This window comes from Chiloscyllium punctatum, chromosome 8 (genome assembly GCF_047496795.1).
Source record: "Chiloscyllium punctatum isolate Juve2018m chromosome 8, sChiPun1.3, whole genome shotgun sequence".
Taxonomy (NCBI): domain Eukaryota; kingdom Metazoa; phylum Chordata; class Chondrichthyes; order Orectolobiformes; family Hemiscylliidae; genus Chiloscyllium; species Chiloscyllium punctatum.
The window spans coordinates 133,623,295-133,634,441 of NC_092746.1; the positions used below are offsets into that span (position 1 = coordinate 133,623,295).

Sequence of the window (11,147 nt, forward strand, 5' to 3'; positions counted from 1 at the left end):
CCCCCACCCTCTCCCCCCACCCCACTCCCCACCCTCCCCCCCCCCTCCTCCCCCCTCACCCCACCCCCTCTCCCCCCCTCATCCCCACTCCCCCACCCTCTCCCCCCTCCACCCCACTCCCCCACCCTCTCCCCCTCCCCACCCTCTCCCCCACACCCCACTCCCCCCACCCACTCCCCCCTCTCCCCACTCCCCCACCCCACCCACCCTCTCCCCACTCCCCCCCCCTCCCCCCACCCCCCACTCCCCCCACCCCCACTCCCCCCCTCCCTCCCCCACCCCTCTCCCCACTCCCCCCACCCCACCCCACTCCCCCACCCCCCCCACTCCCCCACCCTCCCCCACTCCCCCCCTCACCCACCCCACCCCTCTCCCCACTCCCCCACCCACTCCCCACTCCCCCACCCTCCCCCTCCCCCACCCCCCCCCACTCCCCCCACCCCCCCTCACCCCACACCCCCCCCCCCTCCCACTCCCCCACCCCCTCCCCACCTCCCCCCACTCCCCCCTCCCCACCCTCTCCCCACTCCCCCCCTCATCCCACCCTCTCCCCACTCCCACCCCCATCCCCCCCTCCCCACTCCCCCCTCATCCCACCCTCTCCCCACTCCCCTCACCCCCCTCACTCCCCACTCCCCCTCATCCCACCTCCCCCACTCCCCCCTCATCCCACCCTCTCCCCACTCCCCCTCCCCCCTCATCCCACCCTCTCCCCCCACTCCCCCCTCATCCCACCCTCTCCCCACTCCCCCCTCATCCACCCTCTCCCCACTCCCCCCCCTCATCCCACCCTCTCCCCACTCCCCCCCCCCCTCATCCCACCCTCTCCCCACTCCGCCCCTCTCCCACCCTCTCCCCACTCCCCCCCCTCATCCCCCCTCTCCCCCACTCCCCCCTCATCCCACCCTCTCCCCACTCCGCCCCCCTCATCCCACCCCTCTCCCCACTCCCCCCCCTCATCCCACCCTCTCCCCACTCCCCCCCCTCATCCCACCCTCTCCCCACTCCCCCCCCCTCATCCCACCCTCTCCCCACTCCCCCCCCTCTCCACCCACCCCCTCCCCCCCATCCCCCCCTCCCCCTCCCCCCCATCCCCCTCTCCCCCATCCCACCCTCTCCCCACTCCCCCTCACCCCACCCTCTCCCCACTCCACCCCCTCACCCCCACTCCACCCCTCACCCCAGGTCCCCCCATCCACCCCACCCCTCCCATCCCATCCCCCACTTCCACCCGCCCCTCCCCCTATCCCGCCCCATCCCACCCCCGCATCTCCCCCCCACCCCTCCCCCCATTCCCCCGCCCCTTCCCACCTATCCCCCGCCCTCCCCCTATTCCCCTCCGCCCCCTCCCGCTATCCCCCCGCCCCTCCCCCCCTCCCTCCCACTCCCCTCCCCCCTATCCCCCCACCTCCCCATCCCCCCCCTCCCCCTCCCCCCACTCCCCCTCCCCTCCCCCCTCCCCCCTCCCCACTCCCCCCTCCCCCACTCCCCCCACCCCCCCATCCCCATCCCCCACTCCCCCCTCCCCCCCACCCCCACCCCACCCCCACCCCCCCCACCCCCACACCCCATCCCCCCACCCCCAACCCCCCACCCCCCACCCCCCCACCCCCACACCCCCCACCCCCACACCCCCCACCCCCCACCCCCCACCCCCATCCCCACCCCCCTCACCCCCCCCCACACCCCCACCCCCCACCCCCACTCCCCCACCCCCACTCCCCCCACCCCCACCCCCACCCCCATCCCCCCACCCCCCACACCCCCACCCCACCCCCACCCCCCACCCCCACACCCCCACCCCCCACCCCCACCCCCACACCCCCACCCCCACTCCCCCACCCCCCCCCCCCCCACCCCCCACCCCCACTCCCCACCCCCCCCCCCACACCCCCCACCCCACCCCCCCCACCCCCACCCCCCCACCCCCCAACCCCCCCACCCCACACCCCCCCCACCCCCCCCCCCACCCCCTCCCCCACCCCCACCCCCCCCCCCCCCACCCCCCCTCCCCCCACCCCCCATCCCCCACCCCCCCCCCCCCCATCCCCCACCCCCCCCTCCCCACTCCCCCCCTCCCCTCCCCCCCCTCCCCACTCCCCCACCCCCACCCCCCCCCACCACCCCCCACCCCCACCCCCCCACCCCCCCCACCCCCACACCCCCCCCACCCCCCCCACCCCCACCCCCCCCCTCCCCCCACCCCACCCCCCCCCCCCCACCCCCACCCCCCCACCCCCTAACCCCCCCCCACCCCACACCCCCCACCCCCCACCCCAAACCCCCCCCCACCCCACACCCCCCACCCCCAACCCCCCCCCTCCCCCACCCCCCCCCCCAACCCCCCCCCACCCCACACCCCCCACCCCCTCCCCCCCACCCCCCACCCCCCCCCCAACCCCCCCCCACCCCACACCCCCCACCCCCCCCCACCCCACACCCCACCCCAACCCCCCCCACCCCACACCCCCCCCCCCCCAACCCCCCCCACCCCCACCCCCCACCCCCCCCCCCCACCCCCCCCCACCCCAAACCCCCCCCCACCCCCACCCCCCACCCCCACCCCCCCCACCCCCACCCCCCACCCCAACCCCCCCCACCCCACACCCCCCACCCCCCACCCCCACACCCCCACCCCCCACCCCCACCCCCACACCCCCACCCCCACCCCCCCCCCCACTCCCCCACCCCCCACCCCCCCACCCCCCACCCCTCTCCCCCCCACCCCACCCCCCCCACCCCAACCCCCCCACCCCACCCCCACCCCCCCCACCCCACACCCCCCCCCACCCACTCCCCCCCACCCCCACCCCCACCCCACCACACCCCCCCACCCCACACCCCCACCACCCCACACACCCCCCCCACCCCACTCCCCCACCCCCACCCACACCCCCCCACCACACCCCCACCCCCTCTCCACACCCCCCCCACCCCACACCCCCATCCCCCTCTCCTCACTCCCCCCCCACCCCACTCCCCCATCCCCCTCTCCTCTCCCCCCCCCTCCCCTCTCCCCCATCCCCCTCTCACTCTCCCCCCCCTCCCCACTCCCCCATCCCCCACTCCTCTCTCCCCCCCCTCCCCTCTCCCCCATCCCCCTCTCCTCTCTCCCCCCCCTCCCCTCTCCCCCATCCCCCTCCTCTCTCCCCCCCCTCCCCTCTCCCCCATCCCCCTCTCCTCTCTCCCCCCCCTCCCCTCTCCCCCATCCCCCTCTCCTCTCTCCCCCCCCTCCCCTCTCCCCCATCCCCCTCTCCTCTCTCCCCCCCCTCCCCTCTCCCCCATCCCCCTCTCCTCTCTCCCCCCCCTCCCCTCTCCCCCATCCCCCTCTCCTCTCTCCCCCCCCTCCCCTCTCCCCCATCCCCCTCTCCTCTCTCCCCCCCCTCCCCTCTCCCCCATCCCCCTCTCCTCTCTCCCCCCCCTCCCCTCTCCCCCATCCCCCTCTCCTCTCTCCCCCCCCTCCCCTCTCCCCCATCCCCCTCTCCTCTCTCCCCCCCCTCCCCTCTCCCCCATCCCCCTCTCCTCTCTCCCCCCCCTCCCCTCTCCCCCATCCCCCTCTCCTCTCTCCCCCCCCTCCCCTCTCCCCCATCCCCCTCTCCTCTCTCCCCCCCCTCCCCTCTCCCCCATCCCCCTCTCCTCTCTCCCCCCCCTCCCCTCTCCCCCATCCCCCTCTCCTCTCCCCCATCCCCCTCTCCTCTCTCCCCCCCCTCCCCTCTCCCCCATCCCCCTCTCCTCTCTCCCCCCCCTCCCCTCTCCCCCATCCCCCTCTCCTCTCTCCCCCCCCTCCCCTCTCCCCCATCCCCCTCTCCTCTCTCCCCCCCTCCCCTCTCCCCCATCCCCCTCTCCTCTCTCCCCCCCTCCCCTCTCCCCCATCCCCCTCTCCTCTCTCCCCCCCTCCCCTCTCCCCCATCCCCCTCTCCTCTCTCCCCCCCCTCCCCTCTCCCCCATCCCCCTCTCCTCTCTCCCCCCCCTCCCCTCTCCCCCATCCCCCTCTCCCCCATCCCCCTCTCCTCTCTCCCCCCCCTCCCCTCTCCCCCATCCCCCTCTCCTCTCTCCCCCCTCCCCCGTCCCTCCCCCCCCCCCGTCCCTCCCCCCCCGTCCCCCCCGGCTCTCCCCCCTCTCCCCCCGTCCCTCCCCCTCTCCCCGTCCCTCCCCCTCTCTCCCCCCTCCCCCCGTCCCTCCCCCTCTCTCCCCCCTCCCTCCCCCCTCCCCCCATCCCGCCCCCTCTCTCCCCCCTCCCCCCGTCCCTCCCCCTCTCTCCCCCCTCCCCCCGTCCCTCCCCCTCTCTCCCCCCTCCCCCCGTCCCTCCCCCTCTCTCCCCCCTCCCCCCGTCCCTCCCCCTCTCTCCCCCCTCCCTCCCCCCTCCCCCCATCCCGCCCCCTCTCTCCCCCCTCCCCCCGTCCCTCCCCCTCTCCCCCCTCCCCCCGTCCCTCCCCCTCCCCCCGTCCCTCCCCCTCTCCCCCCTCCCCCCGTCCCTCCCCCTCCCCCCGTCCCTCCTCCTCTCCCCCCTCCCCCCGTCCCTCCCCCTCTCTCCCCCCTCCCCCCGTCCCTCCCCCTCTCTCCCCCCTCCCCCCCGTCCCTCCCCCTCTCTCCCCCCTCCCCCCGTCCCTCCCCCTCTCTCCCCCCTCCCTCCCCCCTCCCCCCGTCCCGCCCCCTCTCTCCCCCCTCCCCCCGTCCCTCCCCCTCTCCCCCCTCCCCCCGTCCCTCCCCCTCTCCCCCCCCTCCCCCCGTCCCTCCCCCTCTCCCCCCCTCCCCCCGTCCCTCCCCCTCTCCCCCCCCTCCCCCCGTCCCTCCCCCTCTCCCCCCCTCCCTCCCCCCCTCCCCCCCCTCCCCCCGTCCCTCCCCCTCTCCCCCCTCCCCTCGTCCCTCCCCCTCCCTCCCCCCTCCCCTCGTCCCTCCCCCTCTCGCCCCGTCCCTCCCCCTCTCGCCCCGTCCCTCCCCTCTCCCCCCCTCCCCCCGTCCCTCCCCCTCTCCCCCCCCTCCCCCCGTCCCTCCCCCTCTCCCCCCCCCTCCCTCTCCCCCCCCCTCTCCCCGTCCCTCCCCCTCTCCCCGTCCCTCCCCCTCTCCCCCCGTCCCTCCCCCTCTCCCCCCCCTCCCCCTCCCCCCGTCCCTCCCCCTCTCCCTCTCCCCCCCCTCCCACCGTCCCTCCCCCTGTCTCCCCCCTCCCCCGGTCCCTCACCCCCTTTCACCCCTCCCCCCCGGTCCCTCACCCCCTTTCACACCCCCCCCCCCCCCGCGGTCCCTCACCCCCTTTAACCCTTCCCCCCCCCCCTGGTCCCTCCCCCCTTTAACCCTTCCCCCCCCCCCGGTCCCTCCCCCCTTTCCCTCCCCCCCCCGGTCCCTCACCCCCCCCCCCTTCCCCCCCCGGTCCCTCACCCCCTTCCCCCCCCCCCCCCCCGGTCCCTCACCCCCTCCCCCCCCCCCCCCCCCCGGTCCCTCACCCCCTTCCCCCCTCCCCCCCCCCCCCCCGGTCCCTCACCCCCTTCCCCCCTCCCCCCCCCCCCGGTCCCTCACCCCTTCCCCCCCCCCCCCCCCCGGTCCCTCACCCCTTCCCCCCCCCGGTCCCTCACCCCTTCCCCCCCCCCGGTCCCTCACCCCTTCCCCCTCCCCCCCCCCGGTCCCTCACCCCCTTCCCCCCTCCCCCCCCCCGGTCCCTCACCCCCTTCCCCCCCCCGGTCCCTCACCCCCTTCCCCCCCCCCCCCCGGTCCCTCACCCCCTCCCTTCCCCCCTCCCCCCCCCGGTCCCTCACCCCTTCCCCCCCCCCCGGTCCCTCACCCCTTCCCCCCCCCCCCCCCGGTCCCTCACCCCTTCCCCCCCCCCGGTCCCTCACCCCTTCCCCCCCCCCCCCCCCGGTCCCTCACCCCTTCCCCCCCCGGTCCCTCACCCCTTCCCCCCCCCCCCCCCCCGGTCCCTCACCCCTTCCCCCCCCCCAGTCCCTCACCCCTTCCCCCCCCCCCCCGGTCCCTCACCCCTTCCCCCCCCGGTCCCTCACCCCCTTCCCCCCTCCCCCCCCCCGGTCCCTCACCCCCTTCCCCCCCCCCGGTCCCTCACCCCCTTCCCCCCTCCCCCCCCCCGGTCCCTCACCCCCTTCCCCCCCCCCCCCCCGGTCCCTCACCCCCTCCCTCCCCCCCCCCCCCCGGTCCCTCACCCCCTCCCTCCCCCCCCCCCCCCCCCCGGTCCCTCACCCCCTCCCTCCCCCCCCCCCCCGGTCCCTCACCCCCTTCCCCCCTCCCCCCCCCCCGGTCCCTCACCCCCTTCCCCCTCCCCCCCCCCGGTCCCTCCCCCCCCCGGTCCCTCACCCCCTTCCCCCTCCCCCCCCCGGTCCCTCACCCCCCGGTCCCTCACCCCCTTCCCCTCCCCCCCCCGGTCCCTCACCCCCTTCCCCTCCCCCCCCCGGTCCCTCACCCCCTTCCCCTCCCCCCCCCGGTCCCTCACCCCTTCCCCCTCCCCCCCCCGGTCCCTCACCCCCCGGTCCCTCACCCCCTTCCCCTCCCCCCCCCGGTCCCTCACCCCCTTCCCCTCCCCCCCCGGTCCCTCACCCCCTCCCCCTCCCCCCCCCGGTCCCTCACCCCCTTCCCCTCCCCCCCCCGGTCCCTCACCCCCTTCCCCTCCCCCCCCCGGTCCCTCACCCCTTCCCCCTCCCCCCCCCCCCCCCCGGTCCCTCACCCCCTTCCCCTCCCCCCCCCGGTCCCTCACCCCCTTCCCCTCCCCCCCCCCGGTCCCTCACCCCCTTCCCCCCCCCCCCCCGGTCCCTCACCCCCTCCCTTCCCCCCTCCCCCCCCCGGTCCCTCACCCCTTCCCCCCCCCCCGGTCCCTCACCCCTTCCCCCCCCCCCCCGGTCCCTCACCCCCTTCCCCCCCCCGGTCCCTCACCCCTTCCCCCCCCCCCGGTCCCTCACCCCTTCCCCCCCCCGGTCCCTCACCCCTTCCCCCCCCCGGTCCCTCACCCCTTCCCCCCCCCCGGTCCCTCACCCCTTCCCCCCCCCCCCCCCCGGTCCCTCACCCCTTCCCCCCCCCGGTCCCTCACCCCCTTCCCCCCTCCCCCCCCCCGGTCCCTCACCCCTTCCCCCCCCCGGTCCCTCACCCCCTTCCCCCCTCCCCCCCCCCGGTCCCTCACCCCCTTCCCCCCCCCCCCCCCGGTCCCTCACCCCCTCCCTCCCCCCCCCCCCCCCCCCGGTCCCTCACCCCCTCCCTCCCCCCCCCCCCCCCCGGTCCCTCACCCCCTCCCTCCCCCCCCCCCCCCCCCCGGTCCCTCACCCCCTTCCCCCCTCCCCCCCCCCCCCGGTCCCTCACCCCCTTCCCCCCTCCCCCCCCCGGTCCCTCCCCCCCCCCGGTCCCTCACCCCCTTCCCCCTCCCCCCCCCGGTCCCTCACCCCCCGGTCCCTCACCCCCTTCCCCTCCCCCCCCCGGTCCCTCACCCCCTTCCCCTCCCCCCCCCGGTCCCTCACCCCCTTCCCCTCCCCCCCCCGGTCCCTCACCCCTTCCCCCTCCCCCCCCCGGTCCCTCACCCCCTTCCCCTCCCCCCCCGGTCCCTCACCCCCTTCCCCCTCCCCCCCCCGGTCCCTCACCCCCTCCCCCTCCCCCCCCCCGGTCCCTCACCCCCTTCCCCTCCCCCCCCCCGGTCCCTCACCCCCTTCCCCTCCCCCCCCCCGGTCCCTCACCCCTTCCCCCTCCCCCCCCCCCCCCCCCGGTCCCTCACCCCCCGGTCCCTCACCCCCTTCCCCTCCCCCCCCCGGTCCCTCACCCCCTTCCCCTCCCCCCCTTCCCCTCCCCCCCCCGGTCCCTCACCCCCTTCCCCTCCCCCCCCCGGTCCCTCACCCCCTCCCCCTCCCCCCCCCGGTCCCTCACCCCCTTCCCCTCCCCCCCCCGGTCCCTCACCCCCTTCCCCTCCCCCCCCGGTCCCTCACCCCCTTCCCCTCCCCCCCCCGGTCCCTCACCCCCTTCCCCTCCCCCCCCCGGTCCCTCACCCCCTTCCCCTCCCCCCCCCGGTCCCTCACCCCCTTCCCCTCCCCCCCCCGGTCCCTCACCCCCTTCCCCTCCCCCCCCCGGTCCCTCACCCCCTCCCCCCTCCCCCCCCCGGTCCCTCACCCCCTTCCCCTCCCCCCCCCGGTCCCTCACCCCCTTCCCCTCCCCCCCCCGGTCCCTCACCCCCTTCCCCTCCCCCCCCCGGTCCCTCACCCCCTTCCCCCCTCCCCCCCCCCGGTCCCTCCCCCCCCCGGTCCCTCACCCCCTTCCCCCTCCCCCCCCCGGTCCCTCACCCCCCGGTCCCTCACCCCCTTCCCCTCCCCCCCCCGGTCCCTCACCCCCTTCCCCTCCCCCCCCCGGTCCCTCACCCCCTTCCCCTCCCCCCCCCGGTCCCTCACCCCTTCCCCCTCCCCCCCCCGGTCCCTCACCCCCCGGTCCCTCACCCCCTTCCCCTCCCCCCCCCGGTCCCTCACCCCCTTCCCCTCCCCCCCCCGGTCCCTCACCCCCTTCCCCTCCCCCCCCCGGTCCCTCACCCCCTCCCCCTCCCCCCCCCGGTCCCTCACCCCCTTCCCCTCCCCCCCCCCGGTCCCTCACCCCCTTCCCCTCCCCCCCCCCGGTCCCTCACCCCTTCCCCCTCCCCCCCCCCCCCCCGGTCCCTCACCCCCCGGTCCCTCACCCCCTTCCCCTCCCCCCCCCCGGTCCCTCACCCCCTTCCCCTCCCCCCCCCGGTCCCTCACCCCCTTCCCCCCCCCCCCCCGGTCCCTCACCCCCTCCCTTCCCCCCTCCGGTCCCTCACCCCTTCCCCCCCCCCCCGGTCCCTCACCCCTTCCCCCCCCCCCCCCGGTCCCTCACCCCTTCCCCCCCCCCCCCCGGTCCCTCACCCCTTCCCCCCCCCGGTCCCTCACCCCTTCCCCCCCCCCCCCCCCCCCCCGGTCCCTCACCCCTTCCCCCCCCCGGTCCCTCACCCCTTCCCCCCCCCCCCACCGGTCCCTCACCCCTTCCCCCCCCCCCGGTCCCTCACCCCTTCCCCCCCCCCCCACCCCCCCCCCGGTCCCTCACCCCTTCCCCCCCCCCGGTCCCTCACCCCTTCCCCCCCCCCCCCCGGTCCCTCACCCCTTCCCCCCCCCCGGTCCCTCACCCCCTTCCCCCTCCCCCCCCCCGGTCCCTCACCCCTTCCCCCCCCCGGTCCCTCACCCCCTTCCCCCCTCCCCCCCCCCGGTCCCTCACCCCCTTCCCCCCCCCCCCCCGGTCCCTCACCCCCTCCCTTCCCCCCCCCCCCCCCCCCGGTCCCTCACCCCCTCCCTCCCCCCCCCCCCCCGGTCCCTCACCCCCTCCCTCCCCCCCCCCCCCCCGGTCCCTCACCCCCTTCCCCCCTCCCCCCCCCCGGTCCCTCACCCCCTTCCCCCCTCCCCCCCCCCGGTCCCTCCCCCCCCCGGTCCCTCACCCCCTTCCCCCTCCCCCCCCCGGTCCCTCACCCCCCGGTCCCTCACCCCCTTCCCCTCCCCCCCCGGTCCCTCACCCCCTTCCCCTCCCCCCCCCCGGTCCCTCACCCCCTTCCCCTCCCCCCCCCGGTCCCTCACCCCTTCCCCCTCCCCCCCCCGGTCCCTCACCCCCCCGGTCCCTCACCCCCTTCCCCTCCCCCCCCCGGTCCCTCACCCCCTCCCCCTCCCCCCCCCGGTCCCTCACCCCCTCCCCCTCCCCCCCCCCGGTCCCTCACCCCCTTCCCCTCCCCCCCCCCGGTCCCTCACCCCCTTCCCCTCCCCCCCCCGGTCCCTCACCCCCTTCCCCTCCCCCCCCCGGTCCCTCACCCCCTCCCCCTCCCCCCCCCGGTCCCTCACCCCCTTCCCCTCCCCCCCCCGGTCCCTCACCCCCTTCCCCTCCCCCCCCCGGTCCCTCACCCCCTTCCCCTCCCCCCCCCCGGTCCCTCACCCCCCGGTCCCTCCCCCCCCGGTCCCTCACCCCCTTCCCCAGGCGTCTCTTCACTCGGTATTGCCGGTTGATGTGATCATCCACCTCGGAGCCGCTCATCGTGTCCCCCCCTCCCCGGGATCACTCCCACTCCGACTCCAGGCTCCTGTTGTCACGGCAACCGACTAGGCCGCACTCCCGCGCCTGCGCACACACCGGGGCGTCACGTGCCTCCGCCGCCGGCCGTTCAGCCCCTCTGCTGGCTCCTGTCCCCAGTATGACCCAGTGTGAGCATTCCTGGGGATAGGTTCCACACAGAGAGCGGTCACGGCGGAGTGGCCTCACACGGACATGGCCGGGTCATTGTGGGCGGACACTCGGGAGGTCCGGCGGGAAAGGTGGAGCTGGAAAAAGGGTGATAGGCCGGAGAGGGGGGGTGGGGGTGGGGGCGGAGAGGGGGTGGGGTGGGGTGGGGTGGGGGCGGAGAGGGGGTGGGGTGGGGTGGGGTGGGGGGGGGGGCGGAGAGGGGGTGGGGGTGGGGGCGGAGAGGGGGTGGGGGTTGGGGTGGGGTGGGGGCGGAGAGAGGGTGAGGGTGGGGGTGGGAGTGGGGGTGGGGGCGGAGAGGTCAGGAAGAAGATTGCAGGTTAGGAAGGTGGTGCTGAGTTCGAGGGATTTGACTGAGACAAGGTGGGGGGAGGGGAAATGAGGAAACTGGAGAAATCTGAGTTCATCCCTTGTGGTTGGAGGGTTCCTAGGCAGAAGATGAGGTGCTCTTCCTCCAGGCGTCGTGTTACCATGGTCTGGCGATGGAGGAGTCCAAGGACCTGCATGTCCTTGGCGGAGTGGGAGGGGGAGTTGAAGTGTTGAGCTACGGGGTGGTTGGGTTGGTTGGTCCGGGTGTCCCAGAGGTGTTCTCTGAAATGTTCCACAAGTAGGCGGCCTGTCTCCCCAATATAGAGGAGGCCACATTGGGTGCAGCGGCTGCAGTAAATGATGTGTGTGGAGGTGCAGGTGAATTTGTGGTGGATATGGAAGGATCCCTTGGGGCCTTGGAGGGAAGTGAAGAGTGAGGTGTGGGCGCAAGTTTTGCATTTCTTGCGGTTGCAGGGGAAGGTGCTGGGAGTGGAGGTTGGGTTGGTGGGGGGTGTGGACCTGACAAGGGAGTCATGGAGGGAGTCGTCTTTTCGGAACGCTGATAGGGGAGGGAAGGGAAATATATCCTTGGTGGTGGGGTCTGTTTGGAGGTGGCGGAAATGATGGCGGATGATACGCTG

At 77.8% G+C, this 11,147-nt stretch overlaps 1 protein-coding gene across 4 annotated transcripts in view; it reads right to left on the reverse strand.

Annotated features, from left to right (window-relative positions):
• LOC140480940 (mitogen-activated protein kinase 15-like) overlaps positions 1–10,203 on the reverse strand; it is a 437,971-nt gene extending 427,768 nt beyond the window's left edge. For 2 of the 4 annotated variants that reach the window (XM_072576553.1, XM_072576550.1), the window contains exon 1: positions 9,925–10,202. In XM_072576553.1, coding sequence (XP_072432654.1) covers positions 9,925–9,993 — 69 coding nt within the window. In that variant the 5' untranslated portion in view covers positions 9,994–10,202. Of the gene's footprint in view, positions 1–9,924 lie in introns of all 4 variants that reach the window. The other 2 variants (XM_072576552.1, XM_072576551.1) reach the window with 2 other exon arrangements.
• Positions 10,204–11,147: the final 944 nt, after the last annotated feature.